The following is a 17,196-nucleotide window of genomic DNA, read 5'->3' as shown; positions in this document are numbered from 1 at the left end:
TTTTTCTTAGGGAGCAAATATTTATTATTTTCTAAGGATTTCGTTAACTCTTGATATCTTCAGCTGTAGTACATTGGAAGTGCCTTTCTAGGTGTTTGAAGTGAGCCTCAGAGTTAGCGCTGAAGTGTTAGATAAATAAGATACTTGAAATATTTAATTTTGAAAAAGTTATCTATGATACATACATATGTACATATATGCATATATTTATGATAATTATCTGGGAACACATTTGGGTTCCAATTTAGTATTCTTTGATAAACAGAAGTGGTCACAGAGGGAGGTACGGATGCATTCTCTGTGGTTTACGCAATGGCTGATTACAGTACTAGTCATTGGTCTAAAGCCAGAATAAAAGAGCCCTAGCAAAGGAAATTATGTGAAAGGAGGCAGGGGGGAGGTGGAGTGATGGTCTGCCATTCCTTCCTCCTTCATTTTCTATAAGGTCCATGACAGCGACCTCAGTATGTCACCTCTCTAGCAGTCTCTGTCAAGTAGTGCTCCTCTGTATGTACTTCCATCAATGCATGTACATTGTATGTGCACGCACAGAAGACTGCTTTTGTTACTTTGAGAAGTTTCATTGAGTCAGGTTTCTGATGAAACAAAAATTATGTTTAGATGCCAATGGAAATTTTGTTTGGGCGTAGCATATTGCAGTCACTCTGTGGTAGCAAGTTTGTATGAACACACTCTTCCCTGTCTAAAATGGTCAGCTATCGAGTGGGTTACTGTCAGAATAATCAGCGGTTGTTTGTGCTTAAAAAGAAAATTGCTTAACTGTGTAGATTTTATACTTTTGATTGTTGTGCATGTAAAATTTAGGATGGGAATGTACTTCTTTTGGCTCAGTCAGTTCTGGTCAGTGGTCTCCTTAAGCAATAAAAATTCCTGTCATTGTGGACATGGGTATTAACTTAGACATAGATAGCAAAAATTATCAATGTTCCATTTCTAGTACAGTTTTTATACTAAGCTAAGGAGCTCTGTTTTCTATAATATGCTATCACATGAACATAAAGTTGAACTGATATATATCCTGTGCTTATTATTGCTTAGTAATTTTTAAATTATTATGTTTCCTTAGATACCTACACAGTGAAAGGAAATGCCAATGGAGCACCTTGTGTATTCCCTTTTAAGTTTGGTGATAAATGGTATGCTGACTGCACAGATGCTGGCAGATCAGATGGCTGGTTCTGGTGTGGAACCACTTCAGACTTTGATGTTGACAAGATATATGGATTTTGCCCATTGAAATGTAAGTTTTGTATGTTCATGACTGCTGTGCTGTTATTCAGCTGCCTGGAAATATTGGTATCCTTGTCATGTGCTTTACTGTACAAAATACAGTTTGAAATGGTGCATTTTTCTGTCTCCATTCAGTCTGCTATCCTTTTAGGAACTGCTTAAATGTGCAAATATAGGGCTCAGCATAAAAAAAAAAAATTGGCCTGCTACATCTGGGTGCAAGTGTGTTAATCACATGCTGAAATCTGTAATTACTCCATTTACTTAAACAGCAAGTTAATTACATTTAAAGATGCTACATTAGCATATGCAAAAGGTTGTGCAGAAATTTGTGCAGCAGAATTGGAAGATAAAATACAGCTTAACTGAAAATTAAGACTACTTTGTAGAATGAGTTGCCTTTTAAACATGAAGGAACTTACATGAACTTTTTACAAAATCCCAGTATTTCCCAAATCTGTATGCTGCATTGTAGTTCTGTATTTAAAATCAATGAGAAGTATTTGTATTTTACATTCCCTGGTTTGAGCATAGTTTCAACTCTAGTATTATGAATATACAAACTTTATTTAGAAATGTTGATATTAAATACTTAAATTGGAGTAATATGCCTGTATGTATTTGAATTCTTTTATATTTGGATAAAGTTTTTCTGAACTTCTGTAAAATATGTACTAAGCATTTTGTCTGCAAGCTGCTTCTGTCATACTGAGAGAGGTAGCACTTCTCCCTCCCTTCTTTATTATTGTGTTTTGACCGCAATCAGAGCTAAGGAGGAAAATATGTCTTTCCTTTGATGTGAATAAAACAGTTTGGGTTGATCTTAACTGGTTTGGTGATGAAGTATTAGTGCCCTTGCCTGATTTCCATGGATGTTGCATTCATTATTTCAGACAAATAAAATTTGCATGTTTTCTTCTTCTATGCCAGTACTATTTTCAAGATATTAAAAACATGTTGGGAATATCAATCCCATTTATACAGCACATGCAAGATCAACTTAAGAATGCTACCTGTCTGGCATTCTTTTAAATATAGCAAATAGGAGGCATCGTTAAAATTTTGTTTAATTCTTTGGCATAATTCAAGGAAATCCATTCAGATGGCTGTGATTGTTTTTGGAAAAAGCTGCTTTATGCTGATTGCCTGCATATTTCCTTCTTGATTCTTCAATACTGGCTATAAAATATTTGAGTTTTGGTCATATATTTTAATGAGAGGTTGTGGTAGCAGAAGTTTTAGTCAGCCCTATGAAAGAGGAACGCACTGCATGAGAGAGTAATAAGTTAATGAACTCCAACAGCACCTTTAAAGACAGAGTGTTTAAGTCTGTATGTTAAATTTAATTTAATAACATTAAAGTGTTTGTTGTTTCTTAAACTGTCTGGGGAGAAAAGGTGCCAATACAAAAATATGTGATGCAGACTATTACAATGTTCATTCATACTGGGGCCTGGACATGCAGTAAAATTATGATTGGACCAGCCGCTTTTTTTCATTGTGAGCAAAACCAGCTCAAAAATTCCCCAAAAGGGCATAAGACTATACTTATAACAGTTGTTATACTCAATAGAGGTGTAGAAATTTGACCAGTGGAGATAATATAATTGTATGACTCTTTATTTGATGCTTTAAAAAGAGATGCTGATACAGTGACAGTAGAAACTTAAATCCCACAGGAAGAAACTGAGAAGCATTGCTACATCAGACAATTTTTAGTAGCCTAGGAAGTACTGGTTCTTTACAGGTTACACTGTATGTTTTTGAGCTGTATACTGCACTGCAATATAGAAGTAGGTGTTGGGGAAGAAAATAGGTTGCACAGCCTAAGACTGTCAGGATAGTGTGTCGTGAGGTGTGCCTATAGCTGTATCCAAGTGGGCAACAGTCCATTGAGGCCCCTTCCTTGACAGATGAAAGAGCTAGAATTTCTGTGAAGAGTTAGAAAGCCTTATAAGTGATGCATAAAACTTGCCACTGACTATGAAGGAAACAAGAAGTGCAGAGAATAAGGAAATAATTAAATAGTCTTAGTCTGGTATGTTAATTATTGGGCAAATCTACATCCTTGTATTCATTCACAAATACTGAATTTAATTTTTGTGACAGGCTTTTCCCCCATGCTGGTGTTTCAAGATGTTTTGAAGGTGTTTTTTTGTTGTGGTTTGTTGTCTGGTTCAAAATGCCTAGTGAATTGGTCAACTAAGTTATATGAGGTTAACTGTGTTGTTACTTCTGATTTATCTGGACCTCATAACCTGACTTTGGCTCTCACAAATTTATCTAGGAAAAAGAAAGAGATGAGCACTTTAGGAAAAGATATTTAAGTGAAGATAAGCATGCGAAGAAAGTTTAGTATAATTTAGACTTTTTTTACTATTGATAGCATAATATCTTTATATACTATATATAGTATATATATATAAATTCACAGAAACTGTAATGTCTTTATTATGAGATTCCTTCTCTACTGTATGCTTAGAGAGGAAGTGATGGCAGTTACTTTATAGACTGTCTAACAAGATTTATATTCAGTTCTTGTTTGCCATGATTCTATTCATGCAGTTTCCAAGGGTATTGGACTGAGACTCCAGCTTGCTTTCGATGGATAACTAAACGAACAAGAACACTTTATTGTTACTGCTAGTAAAGGTCCAGACTTCAGCTTGCAGTTTTGAAATTAGAATCTCTCAAGATTCTTCCATTTCCTAATTCAGGAGAAATACTATATTTTGATATGATAATCATGTTGACATGTTTTGAATTGTAAATGTCATAAATGTCTGCATTGGTCAGGACTTTTATGTCTTTCCTGTAAGTTTGAACTTGTCTTTCAAGGGCTATACTTGAAATTCAGTTCATTTTTGGTCTGCTTTGCTTTGCTTTAAAACTGAGAACCTTCAAAGATATGACTGAAATCTTCTGACTTACCATATTGTACTTCTGTGATTTCAGTAGTGATTGTGTTGGAAATAACTAGTTCTCACTAATTTCAGTGTATACAAAAAAATGCATGCTGATTTTGTCTGTGTAGGGATAAAGTTCAGCTTTTTTATTCTTTTTCTAGTTATGTACTAAGGACAGGTGTGGTTTAACATTACTTTAGATGCTAAAATATATTATCCAGAAAAGTGATTAATCTTCTGGTTTCTCTGGGCATACTAAGCTTTAAACAATAGCATATAGAATTTCCAGTATCTTGCTCTGTGAAGACATTTGATCTCATAGAACTCCAATACCTTAAAAACAAATTTTCCAAGGTTCAGAAATGAACTTTATTTTTATGAAAGACCAAAGTTCTACAGGAGAGCACTATATGCAAGTCAGCTATAAATTATAAGACTGGGGGAGTGATGTGGAAGGTTGGATGAATGCCTGAGACTTGTTTGCCTCTTCCTCTAGTAATTGTACAAGATTTATAAAACCCTTTCTATCAATTCAGAGCCAGTTTTCTTTACTGAATTATAGATCTTACTATTTTTGCAATCTCCGTTTTATCCCAGGCTTGTGCTTGTGCATAGGAATTTATGGTCCTGTGGAACATAGCGTAGTGAAGAATTTTTGCCTTCTGATAGTCATAAAGTATTTTGGACAGAAATCAGTTCATGGATAATGACAATGGGATGAAAGTTCTCATTTTTAGTCAAATGTCATTATTACACTAGGTTAGCTGTTTTCTTTTTCTTATAAGGATAATTTGAAAAGAAAACCTTCATGTTATCTATATACTGTCAGACTTAATACGGGAAAAAGTGTAACTGGCTACTGACCTGTTAACATTTAACATGTATCATTCTTTGTCTTGGGCTTTGTTTATTGTACCATTTTCCTCTTACTTGCACACTTAAGTTTTCTGAGCTTTCTGATTCGGAAAAGGAAAAGACCTCTTTCTCTCAAATTTTTCACAGCTTGCAACTTGAGAAACTGATACAGGCTGCAGGAATTTCAGTTGTTTTCCCATTGTCAGCAGACATACAGTGACCTCTGCTATATTCTGCTTTTGTCATGCAACTTTAATCTCTTCATGTGACATTTAGCTGAGTGTTGGGGCCTCCTATAAGTTCCATTTTTGGCAAAGCAAAATCACACTGTTTTCTGTTGCTTGTTGTGGAGATTCCAGTGAGATGAGCCAGCACAGACTGCAGCAGTGTAAGAAGTGTGGTACTTTCTGGGGCCACTTGCAATGTTAGGCCTGGATGACATTTTCACCAGTCTGGCATTGCCTCAATGTGCAAAGTTCAAGTATTCAAGGAGATCACAGGTCATGTGGCAGAGAGGAAGGCATGAGGGTGTCAGGTACATGTACAAGATGAATCAGGAATTGCAGGAAAGTGTGAGATAGATGCTGATAATGTAAGTTTTGTGTTCAGTCTTTGGGTCTGATTACCTCTATCACATTAAGAAAATCCATAACCACCTTACATGATACCCAAATTTAGTAAAAAAAAATGGTGTTTCTTATCTCAGAAGAAGGATCAGCTTGATACACACCTTAGCTACCATGAGTCTGGAAGTTTTTAGTCTTTTTTTCTCCACACTGACAAATCAACTCTTTTAGCATGACTTTAGCAACTCATCTTCCACCTTAAACAGCAGCTTTGTTATACCAGAGAAAATGATGACCTTGTTTCATTATCTGTGTACTGTCCAACATGGCTGTCATGGTTTAACTTTGCCCTGGATTTACCAACATATTAGAGAGCCTCAGGACTCCTTTCAAACCAGTTGTTTATATAAGTGTTTAGGTTTTGTGTACTTTTGCTGTGCAATCTATTCTATATTTTATCTGGCTCCACCTTCATGATCAGTTACACATTTCTTTTTCTTCCTACAGTTAATAATATTGACTTATTGTGGAATACAGATCCTTTAACAAATGTTCAGTACCAGATAAACTCTGAGGCAGCTCTGAAATGGCACCAGGCAAGAAAAAGCTGTCAACAACAGAAGGCGGAGTTATTAAGCATCACAGAGTTGCATGAACAAACATACCTGACAGGTAAAGTAATATTATCCATCAGATTTTTTACAAAAGTGCATTATTGTAACAGAGACACTTCTACAGCATGTCCATCTTAAAAACAGTTATTTGTTCAGTTCTGGTAATTAGTAGATTTAAATTGTTATCTTGAATGATTCAGCTGGAAAAATCAGACAGGTAATGGCTATTTTATCCTGATTAAATATTGTCAGAAAGTTACAGTAACTAAAAAATACAGCAATTAAGTAATGCAAGCAATAAAGAATGAATGTTGAAATGCAGGAAAATGCAAAATGGTTTGTAAACCAAATAAACAGATATGATGATTGCATCCTTTTTGTGCTCTACTTATTGTGTGTACTAGTCATCATTTTTGGCCTATCTCATTAAAGCTGTTGTATCATCAGTATGTGCTAAAATATGAAAAGAAAAAAAAAAGAACTAATAAACAAAAGGACTTGCAAATAGATTGGTTTATTTTCCATCTCCTCTAATGATTTTCGAAGTAATTTCCAAACTTCTCTGAGAAAATTCTCTCCTGAATTTGTACTTGAATATATTTACATTCCACAATGAGGCAGTCTCCTTTTTATTACCTTTTTAGCCTGTGTACACACAAGAAATAGTTCACTAATTCATCTATTAAATAGATCAGAAAATGTTTTGAATATGTCACATCAGTTGGAAGATAAACTATTCTATGCCATAAGCTATATGTTGTAATATGTAAGTTCATAGAATCAGAGAATTAGAGAATGGTTTGAGTTTGAAGTGACCTTAAAGATAAGCTAGTCTACCCTCTCTGACATGGGCAGGGACATTGTGCACTAGATCAGGCTCAAAGCCCCATCTAACCTGACTTTAAACACTTCCAATGATGGAGATTTCACAGCTTCTCTGGGCAACCTGTTCCAGTGTCTTACCACCCTCACAGTAAAAAATGTCTTCCTAACATCTAAGCTAAATCTATCCTCCTTCATTGTGAAACTGTTGCCCCTTGTCCTGTCACTACAGGCGCTATTAAAAACTCTCTCTCCATCTTTCTTATAAGCCCTCCTTATATATTGAAAGGCTGTGATAAGGTCTCCTTAGAGCCTTCTCTTCTCCAGGCTGAAACCCCCCAACTCTCTTGGCTGCTCTTCACAGGAGGGATGTTCCAGCCCTCTGATGAATTTTCGTGCCCTCCTCTGGACCTGTTCTAACAGGTCCATGTCTGTCTTTTACTGGGGACCTAAGAACTGGATGCAGTACTCCAGGTGGGAGTCACTAGAGCAGAGCAGACAGGCAGAATCCCCTCCCTCAGTCTGCCGATCACACTTCTTTTGATGCAGTGCCAGATACAACTTGCTTTCTGGGCTGCAAGTGCACATTATTGGCTCATGTTCAGCTTTTCATCCACCAGTATCCCCACATCCTTCTCCAAAGGGCTAATCTCAATCCCTTTATTCCCAGTCCGTATTGATATTGAGGACTGCCCCGACCCAGGTGCAGGACCTTGTACTTGGCCTTGTTGAACTTCATGATGTTCACATGGGCCCACTCCTCGAGCCTGTCAAAGACTCTCTGGGTGCTGCCCCTTCCCTCAAGCAAATCAACTGCACCACTCAGTTTGACGTCATCTGCAAATGTGCTGAGGGGGCACTTGGTCCCACTGTCTGTGTCATTGGTGAAGATATTATATTGTATTAGTCCTCATACAGACCCTAGAGGGATGCCACTTCTTATTGGTTTCCATTTGGACATTGAGCTGTTGACTGTAACTCTTTGCATGGAAATATCCAGCATATTCCTTATCTGTCCTTATCTGTCAAATCCATATTTCTCCAATTTAGGGGAATGAGAAAGCTGTTTTTAATGCTATGAACAGTCTGTTCTGTCTAAACTTTTGTTTTCAATTTTAGGATTTGGACAAAACATGGGTCTTTTTTTATTTTTTTTTTTACTGAGCGTGATGAAAAATATTGTTGAAATTGATGCTCAAGGGAGCAATCTGGCACTAACATATAGGAATGAATTATTAGTAGGTGTGTTTTAATTGCAAACTAGTGGATATGGGTGCCAAATGTATGTAAAAATCAGACTTTTATTCTACAGCTGCCCTGGCAGTACCAGGATTTCCTGCCATGCTCAGCTCTTGATTGTCTTAACCACAACTTGTTTGTAGAGAGGAAGTACTGGAACACATTAATGTGTTGGTGCCAAATCAGGCTCTGGTATGACATTCCAGTCCTTTCCAGTGCTTAACTACCCCACCTTCTAACCTTGCCATGCTTCAAGTGTTGCCCATAGTCATGGTGTCAAAGACAACTAAAATACATAGAGCAAAATTACATATTTGCATGATGGCATTGGTAGAAGCAGAAATCAGTAATATATATATTGCGCAATGATTTCCTGTGAGCTATGTAGAAACACATTTAAATAAAAATATCAGCCATCATCCAGCTGGGCCTCCAAGTCTTACACAAGAGGCAGAGATAGACAATTGGTTAATAATGACTATAAATAATGCTAGAGAGTTCAGAAGGACCATATATAAGTATGATATTTCTAGGTGGTTTTCAGAACTAAAGCTGTAAGTTGGAACTGATTTTGGAAGCCTGACATATCATTGGCTAAAGAAGTGAAATGAGTCTGAAAAATATACAGTACGTACTGTTAATAAGACAATGATTGGAATGATCACAAATTAATATAGTTTGATAAAATGCAAACTTTTTTTAACTTTACAATATTTTGTAAATTTGAAACTTGTTAATTTTATTGGAAAAGAAAATATACAACAGGAAACTATTCATGTTTCACTTTAGAAAACTGATTTTCAGTTTTGTGACCTTTTGTGTAACTTTATCAATTTAATATTTTATAGTTCTGGAAAAAGGTGATTTGTTTCGTATTTATGATCATTGGTTTACAAAGAGCATGCAGAAGTGTCATTTTGTTTTCTATTGTAATAAAATTTTCCACACCTAAGAATGTGGAACTCCAAAACTAAAGTGATACATGTGAGATGACATGTTTTGCAGGTTTAGTGTACCCACCTTAACTGAAAGATTAAAAGTTGTTAAAACTTCTAAAAAATGAGAAGCAGACAGTTTAGCTAGAATTCAGTTCTCAAGTTTTGAGAAAGTGTTTGCTCTTGCTGTACACATCCAGTATCTCTCTTTGTCTCTTACTTAGGTTTGACTGGCAGACTGAGTTCTGCTCTCTGGTTTGGTCTTAACAGTTTGAATTTCAACAGTGGATGGCAATGGGTTGGTGGTGCTCCTTTTCGATACTTAAATTGGGTTCCAGGTAAGGTTACATATGTTGCTGCTCAGTTTAAAAGGTAAAAATTTGGTCACTGTGTAACATATTTATTTTCTAGTACTCTATTCTCCTGCAATTATTGAGCTTGTTTTGATGTTGAAAGATTCTGACTGTGGCTATAAACACTGTGAGTTAACGCCATTTGTGCTAGGGATACACACTGGACTTGATTTATTATTCATAATGTAAATGGCAGCCTCAAAATCCAGAGGAAAGAGTCATCTATTTACGCTTCATTTGTATATCTTCTTAGTTTATTTCTGTATGAATACAGAATAAATCTGATGCTATATGTGTCTTCATTTTTGAGATTAGACTGGTCAGTCTGTTTTTGTTTTTTTTTCTTTGTAGGTTTTGGGTTTTTTTAATTCCTTTCCAATTTGTTTTAGTTATTTGCTTAAAGATTAAATTTTCTTTTTCATTTGGGATTAACTGACCCTTGGCAGTAACACAAATTGAACATGTTAGGCTAGTTTACTTTGAAGCGAGCCCAGCAGCTTCATACCTGCAGTTCTGTGAACTCTGGTGCAGTTATTAAAAAGCTAGTCTATGCCATCCATGTACACAGTGAAGAAGAGGTACTTTTCTGGTTTACTACTCAGAGTACCTGTGTTAAGGTGTCTTTTTGCAGGACCCTTGTTCCCTTGCACTGGCTATTCAGGAAGGCTTTGGAGACTAATTTGAAGTAGATGTCTAAACTTATGCAGTGTAAACACTTTTTTATCTTCATTGAGCATGTCACGTATTTAAACTGCGGTAACTAAATGCACGTTCCATTGTTATCACCCAGTGGCTTCCTTGTGTAGATAAAGCCAAAAGCACATTTTAGGTGAACAGCTTCTCAAGTAGGTACGCTTTGAAGAGTGAACAGAACTACTTTATAAATAGTTCTCTAATGGAGTGAGCACACAAGGCAAACAGATAGGCTGAACTGCAAGATGCTGCGAAGGTGTTTATAGGTCTGTCACCCAAGTGCACTGATGCAGATCTGCAGATAATGAAGAGTTGGGGAAAACTGATTGTGAGGTGGAGCCAAAGTACTAAGGGGAGTTGTGCATGGTTGTTAAAACTGCCAGGTCTTGTCGTATAAAGAATTGGGTGGGTTTTGGTGTAACCAAAATGGGCTCCATTTATCTTTAACTCCTTATGTTCCATAATTTCATTCAAAGGTAATACTTTTAAGTCCATGTAACGTATTTTATATTTGTGCTGTCTCCTTCATGACTTTACATTGGTCAGCCTACCTCTCTCTATCTGATTCCCACTACACTGGATGTTCAAGAGGTGGCTGTTCTTCCACTAGTATGTTTTAAAAGAATTTGTGGAAGCTTCATATTCTTCCATCTCGCTAGCCTTAAATAAATAATGCAAAAACATGGGAACTAAGTTATCTACATTTAAACTAAAATGATGCTGATTAGGCATTTGGGAGAGCCAACAGCCAACAGATGAACTTTTTTGTGCATTAAAACAATTAGAAGTTGTATTTTTGAGGTAAGCATATCTTTTTTCTCCTGTGGAAAGAAGAGATAACCTGACTGCAAATATAAAGCTAACTATAATTTAAGGTAATGAAATCATAATGATATAAGGAAATTTTCAATGAACAATCCTGCACATTAAAAAATATTGGTTTGCTGTGTTTATTGCTGAGCAGTACAGACACTTGCTTGTTATGTAGTATAGTGGCATGTGTTCAGTAATGAAAGAAAATCCACAGTAAGTTTAATCACATTAGATCAGATCTTGAAAAGTTCATGTGGTTTATTGGATAAATTTTCTCTGTTTTACAGGCTCTGCTTTTCTACTAGATGTTTCTGTTAGTGCTAATGCTAATCTTAACTGAAAAAATCGAAATATCCTGCTATTGTTGTATTGTTTAGACAAGTGGATAAGAAGTTCGTATTAGCAAAATAATTCCTTACTATTTTTCTGTCTTTACTGTTATATTAAGTACAGAATTTTACTAGCTTACTGAACACGTAAAGATTGTGCTCTGGAGTTTAGACGTTCTTTGTTTAGAAAGGGAAAAACCCCAAACAAAATGAATAAGTGCACTTTAATACCTTTCATCAAGATTTTGGACCTCTGAAGAGGCTGTTAAATTGTGAACTGGATAAATACCTCAGTTTGTGGTTGCTGTGAAAAAATACTGCTTAAATGGAATCAACTGCCCCATTCAGTCTAAAGGACTGTTGTCTATATGTTAATATGTCTTATAGTTAGTGTGGAACAGATTAGAACGTGAGAGTAATTTGGAGGGTAACCATGATGTTGAAGGTGGGGTTTTTTTTTTGGTGGTGTTTTTTTTTATTATTTTTAAGGACACCCTTCTCCAGAACCTGGAAAAATCTGTGCAGCATTAAATCCTGGCAAAGGTGCTAAATGGGAGAATCGGGAATGTGATCAGAAACTTGGCTATATTTGTAAACGCGGAAATGCTACTTTAGAATCTTTCATTATTCCTACAGGTAGGTTTGGTAATAAACTCTCAACAAATTATTAATGAGCAGTGTTTTTTATATGTAATTCCAATAAGTATTTGTTATTGCATATGCTAAAACCAAGCAAAGGTCTCTGCAGGGTGTGCCTTGACCGAGATTCCCTGTAAAAGTGAACAGCATGTACTTCCTTTTTGTTCTGGCCTCCCTACTTCCTGTGTAGTAATCTTTCTTCAGTAGCTTGGAGTTCTGAATTGCAGAAATCGTGGAGTTCTCTTTTCCAAAACCATGCAGAACTGTCAGGTTTTGTTCATAAAATAAAAAGAGAAATAATCTTATGTTAAATAAAAAAGTAATTATCTAAAGCCCTACGTACTTAGTGAAACTAATTTATTTTTTCTTGCTGTCATTTTTACTACTTATGAAATAGAGTAAGTTTGCCAGTGCAAGTTGGTAGTGGACTAGAGGGATTTAAAAAAATTCTTTTGAGAGAGTTAAACAATTTTTATAGCTATCTCTATTTATATATTGATATATAAAATATTTATTTATGGATATATAAAGTATGTTGCTTATGAAATTATTTAAATTATATATATACAAACAAACGCTTTTTCAGAAGAAATGTAATTCTGGCACTTGCCAAATGTACATAGGAAAGACAAACAGGAATAAGTTTTCATAGCTTTATTTAGACCTGTTTACTTACTATCTCTCAGTGTACTATGAAAACCTTGTAACTTATTCCTTTGTTTCATTACTCCTTTCTGTTCTTTCCAAGCTTTTTTATCTTTCCAGGACATACAGGTATCTCCTAAATCCACTGACATTATTTTGTAGAGGTTGTAGAAGCAGAAAGCTAAACCATTACTGGTTTTCATGTCCATTTAGTAATATGCATTACTGGCAAACCAGATGGTTTGGAAACTTAAGTGTTTGACATTTGGCTTAAAAACCATATTTTTAAGTGTTTTTCCTGCTTTTGCCAATATATAACCAGTCCAGTCAAAACTACTTAGGACAGTGGCTTCGTGCCTAATGTGTTTTGCTTTATTGCTAAGAGATGAAAACCACGAGAATGAGATAGTGTTTCAATAATTAAATATTAAAATCAATATTTAATACTTGAATTCATTAAATTAATACTTCAGTATTTAAATAAAGAGTATTTGTTGCTGTAGCTGCATATTTTAATTATTTCCTAAATTGAGATGCTTTGAGTTTTGTTAGTATTTGTATACCAAATAGTTTTAATTTATATATAACCAAATAGTTTTAATTTATATAGGTTGTCTTTGATTGTTCAGTCGGCTAGTCCTCAGCTTTTCAGGTTTCATACATCAGTTGTTAAATACTTTTGCCTATAAATACACCATCAATTCAATACTGGCTGCTCTATTATTTAGATTTAAATTTAGTTTTGGGGCATTTAGTGGCATAATTTCTTTCTTATGTTTGAGGCTTTTGATTCCCACCTCCCCCAGTTTGCCAGTAAATTGGAGGAAGAACAGAAATGAGACAAAAGTTTTCAATTGTACAGAAATTGCTGAGTAAACATGGTGACAGATTAATGAGAGATTGGCAGTGATTCACTTCATAAAATATTTTCCAAAATGTCCCATGGGAGGAAGTCATAAAAGGAATAAGCATGCGATCATTCAAGGTGTTAAGTGCCCTCAGCTTCTAATGATGTAAAGGAAAACTCATGGCAGATGATGTTTTCCTGACTAGGGCTCCTGAGCAAGGAAATAAATTAATCATAAATTCATACAGCCACTTAGTTGTGGACTTAACATTAAAGACAGAGGCAATCCTTTGAAATGGTAACCCTGGAAGTTATAATTGAGTCTAACAAGGTAGTATGTGAGAACTGTGGGACACAACACCACTTTACAACAGAACATAATTATGCTTGTGTTCAAAACAAAGAGAAAAATCTTTACGGAATTGTTATTTTTGTTACAGATGAAGATTTTCACAAAGCTAATAGCTGTAGTCTTTTTGTAGCAGAAGTTTTTTTTTCCAGCAGGGGGCCACAGAATTGTATACATCCAAGTGGTGTAGAACCCTAGGGCTTGACAGCATTTGTCCTGTAATACAGCAAAGTGGATTGACAGGAACCTGTTAATTTCACCTGCAAAACCTACTTTTTTTTAAAAGTTCATTATCTAGGGAAAGGCTTTCTGGCAGTCTACCTCCACCAGGTGACTGCCAAAATAGATTTCATTCCAATCCAACAAGGTGTGGTGATCTTAAAATTATCGTTTCCAAATGTTTCATAAAGCATTTGATTAGAGGAAATAAATGCTTATAGTGTCACTGCCATGACTGCTGTGTGAGCTCTCTTATCAGACCACAGAGAATGGATATGAGAGAGAGAAATTTGTATGCCTTAATCACCAGACAAACTTCAGCTAGTGCTTTCACCCTTTTAGACACCCAAGTCAATCACTGTGAGATCTTCAGATTTCAGGAAGCCAAGCTTATAGTTTACAAAAGTATTTGCTCTCTATGTGAGGAATAACCATTCTGTGCTTACACACTTCATTTCTTGTTGTCTTGATCTATTCCACAGTAAATTCATTGGCCTGACATTTGTGATAACATTGTTTACAAATTAATGTGATTTTCTTTGTTACATCTTATTTGGTGGTTGGTGGGGTTTTTTTGTTTTTTTTTTTTTTTTCATTTGCATTGCTTCATTTGCTTAAGTCAAACAGTGTTCAGAGGTAGTACTTTCTTCCATTAGGATGAAAAAATAGGTTGCATGGCTTTGTGTTGTCATGTATTTTTTTTAAAAAAAGAGAATAAGGAAGCACAGAGTTCATTTTTGCTGACTACTGGAAATGAAGAACTGAAGACTTTTTCTTACTGAGAAATCCACAGCTATGTTGTTCAGTAAGACTTGCACCAAAGAAACTAGATTGTCAATTGCTTTTCTTGTTTTGTGGCCTGTAACAAATTCCCTGGTGTTACTGGATTTACAAGCAAAAGATTCTCCCGCCCTGCCAAGCTGCTTTAGTGGTGACAGTAATAGTCTCACAGTCTCCTTTGGTCTGAAAAAGAGGCTCTCACGGTCTCACTGGGGAATAAATACCTGTGTGACTGACTTTGTAGCCATGTCTGAACTGCCGATGTCTGTTCTATTCAGTGTTTACAGTTTCCAGAAGGGTGCACTAAGTTTGTTGGAGGTGCTTATATGGCTAGATTTTTTTTTTAGAGCAGTTTTCTGACTGTTGTAGCAAAGCACTGTGAAATGCGTATGCTGAGAGCTGAGACCAGACATAGGACAAATTAGGCAGCAGTCTGAAGCATCAGACTAACCTCTACAACAGCATTTGCCACCTCTTTCCTCTCTTATTTCTCCCACCACCACCACATACATTCAGTCTCTTTTTTCTGGGGTTCTCCCAACTCTCTGTTCCACTTCTTCCTCTCCTGTGGCAGGATTGACAGGGCTCTGACTGAGCACTGAGCACCTTGTCTTGGGTGACAAAGTTTAGTTGTACTTAAACCTTGTGAGAACATGCTAGCACTTTCTTGAGGCAGATCTGTGAGCAGCAGGGACTGTTTATATCTGTTCTAGCAATCCGTGTTGTGAACTAACTATCTACTAATTAATCAGCAGCATATTCCAGTTGAAACTGGGTATGTGCTTGCAACCTGGGCCTGACTGGTCATGACTTTGGATATCTACTTAAATATTTCTATGGAATATACCCCAGTGTTACACACAAACATGTTGCTTCTCCTTCCCTGACATACACAAGACATTTTGCCAGCAGAACTTCCGCAAACCTGCTGTCCTTGTTCTTCTACTCAATATATTGGTGCTTCCTAAACCCATCTACTGATTATAAATAAAGTGCTGCAAGAATCATAATTTGTTTCTACAACAGCAATATTTTGTTCATTATATGTTTGGGTGGAACTCCTCTGAAGGCTGAATTGTTTGCTAAACATTAATGTGGTGGTTGGCAGGACTCTGGTGCTTTTCTGTTGAACTTTTAAAAGCAAGTTTTAAGTACGAATAATTTACTTTGACAGTATAATTTTCTCAATGAAGGTTTTTAAAAGGATTCCTAAATGCAGAATTATTTAGATTCTCTTGTGATCTTGTAGAACCAGTTACTTTTTTTTTTTTTTTTCCCCCTAGTCTAGCAAATGGGGCTAATCCATGAAATGCCTAAGGTTTGGGGAAAAAAATTACCCTCATAAATATGTTATATAAGCTCAGGTTCTTAATACACAGCTATATAGCGTGGAGAAGGAAGAGAAATGCTGACATGACTGTAGAAAAATGATAAAACACAGCTCTGCAAACCTTACCTTTTACTATTTATATATGCATATAAAAGTCAACACTGTATTTTATGGTAAGTTTTAATTCTGTCTTTTCAAAAGATGGAAGCACTTGTTTGCAACTGTAGTGTTCTTAAAAAAAATCTGGAGGCTTTAACTTTTAATCATGCGAGTAGATTATTATCCCAGTACATATTTTTCAGATCTGCTGTTTTTCATGAAGAAAACATATAATTAATTTGTTTGTTAAATCTTTCCTTATGTGATTTTCAGTCTCTAGTTAAGAATAGAATTCTGAAACTCTTCATTGCAATTTTTCTTTTCAGAGACTAATGTGCCTATTCGATGTCCTGATCAATGGATGTCGTATGCTGGTCACTGTTACATAATTCACAGGGACCCCAAAATATGGAAAGATGCCTTAACATCTTGCAGGAAAGATGATGGGGATCTGGCGAGCATCCATAATGTTGAAGAGTACAGCTTTGTTATTTCTCAGCTTGGGTATCGTGAGTATTTTTTAACAATAACTTATATATATTTCCTGTTAATAAAAGGAGGACACTGTTTTAATTGTCCTGATCACTGGGTGCAGAAGGCCTTAAATTGTAAATTTAAAGAATCTTTGAAAGAAGAAAATGCACAATAAGAGCATGAAAAAGAGCATGAAAACCAAACAACCTCTACTGTCACAGAAAAGCTATGGTCAATGTTGTGGATTGCATCAAACCCAAATACTTATTTCTTAGGGTCTACTTCTAGCTCCTTTTATACAGATTAAACCAATTTTCAGCCTTATCAGAAGGTGGAAGTATTCTTACTACTGGTCTGCAAAGATAGATGAGGGGAAACAAAGTCTGTTGGTCAGAGACAGTTTGGGAAGATCTGGGTCCTATTATAAGCACTGCCGTG

At 35.8% G+C, this 17,196-nt stretch overlaps 1 protein-coding gene across 2 annotated transcripts in view; it reads left to right on the top strand.

Annotated features, from left to right (window-relative positions):
- Nucleotides 1-17,196, top strand: part of LOC102051513 (macrophage mannose receptor 1-like) — a 66,594-nt gene that overhangs the window by 4,889 nt on the left and 44,509 nt on the right. For both annotated transcript variants that reach the window (XM_005432149.4, XM_027800485.2), the window contains exons 3-7: nt 1,088-1,261; nt 6,086-6,250; nt 9,413-9,526; nt 11,866-12,012; nt 16,611-16,793. In XM_005432149.4, coding sequence (XP_005432206.1) covers nt 1,088-1,261; nt 6,086-6,250; nt 9,413-9,526; nt 11,866-12,012; nt 16,611-16,793 — 783 coding nt within the window. The remainder of the gene's footprint in view (nt 1-1,087; nt 1,262-6,085; nt 6,251-9,412; nt 9,527-11,865; nt 12,013-16,610; nt 16,794-17,196) is intronic.

Source organism: Falco cherrug, chromosome 4, assembly GCF_023634085.1.
Source record: "Falco cherrug isolate bFalChe1 chromosome 4, bFalChe1.pri, whole genome shotgun sequence".
NCBI classification, from domain to species: Eukaryota; Metazoa; Chordata; class Aves; order Falconiformes; family Falconidae; genus Falco; species Falco cherrug.
This window is presented reverse-complemented; position numbering and strand designations above follow the sequence as displayed.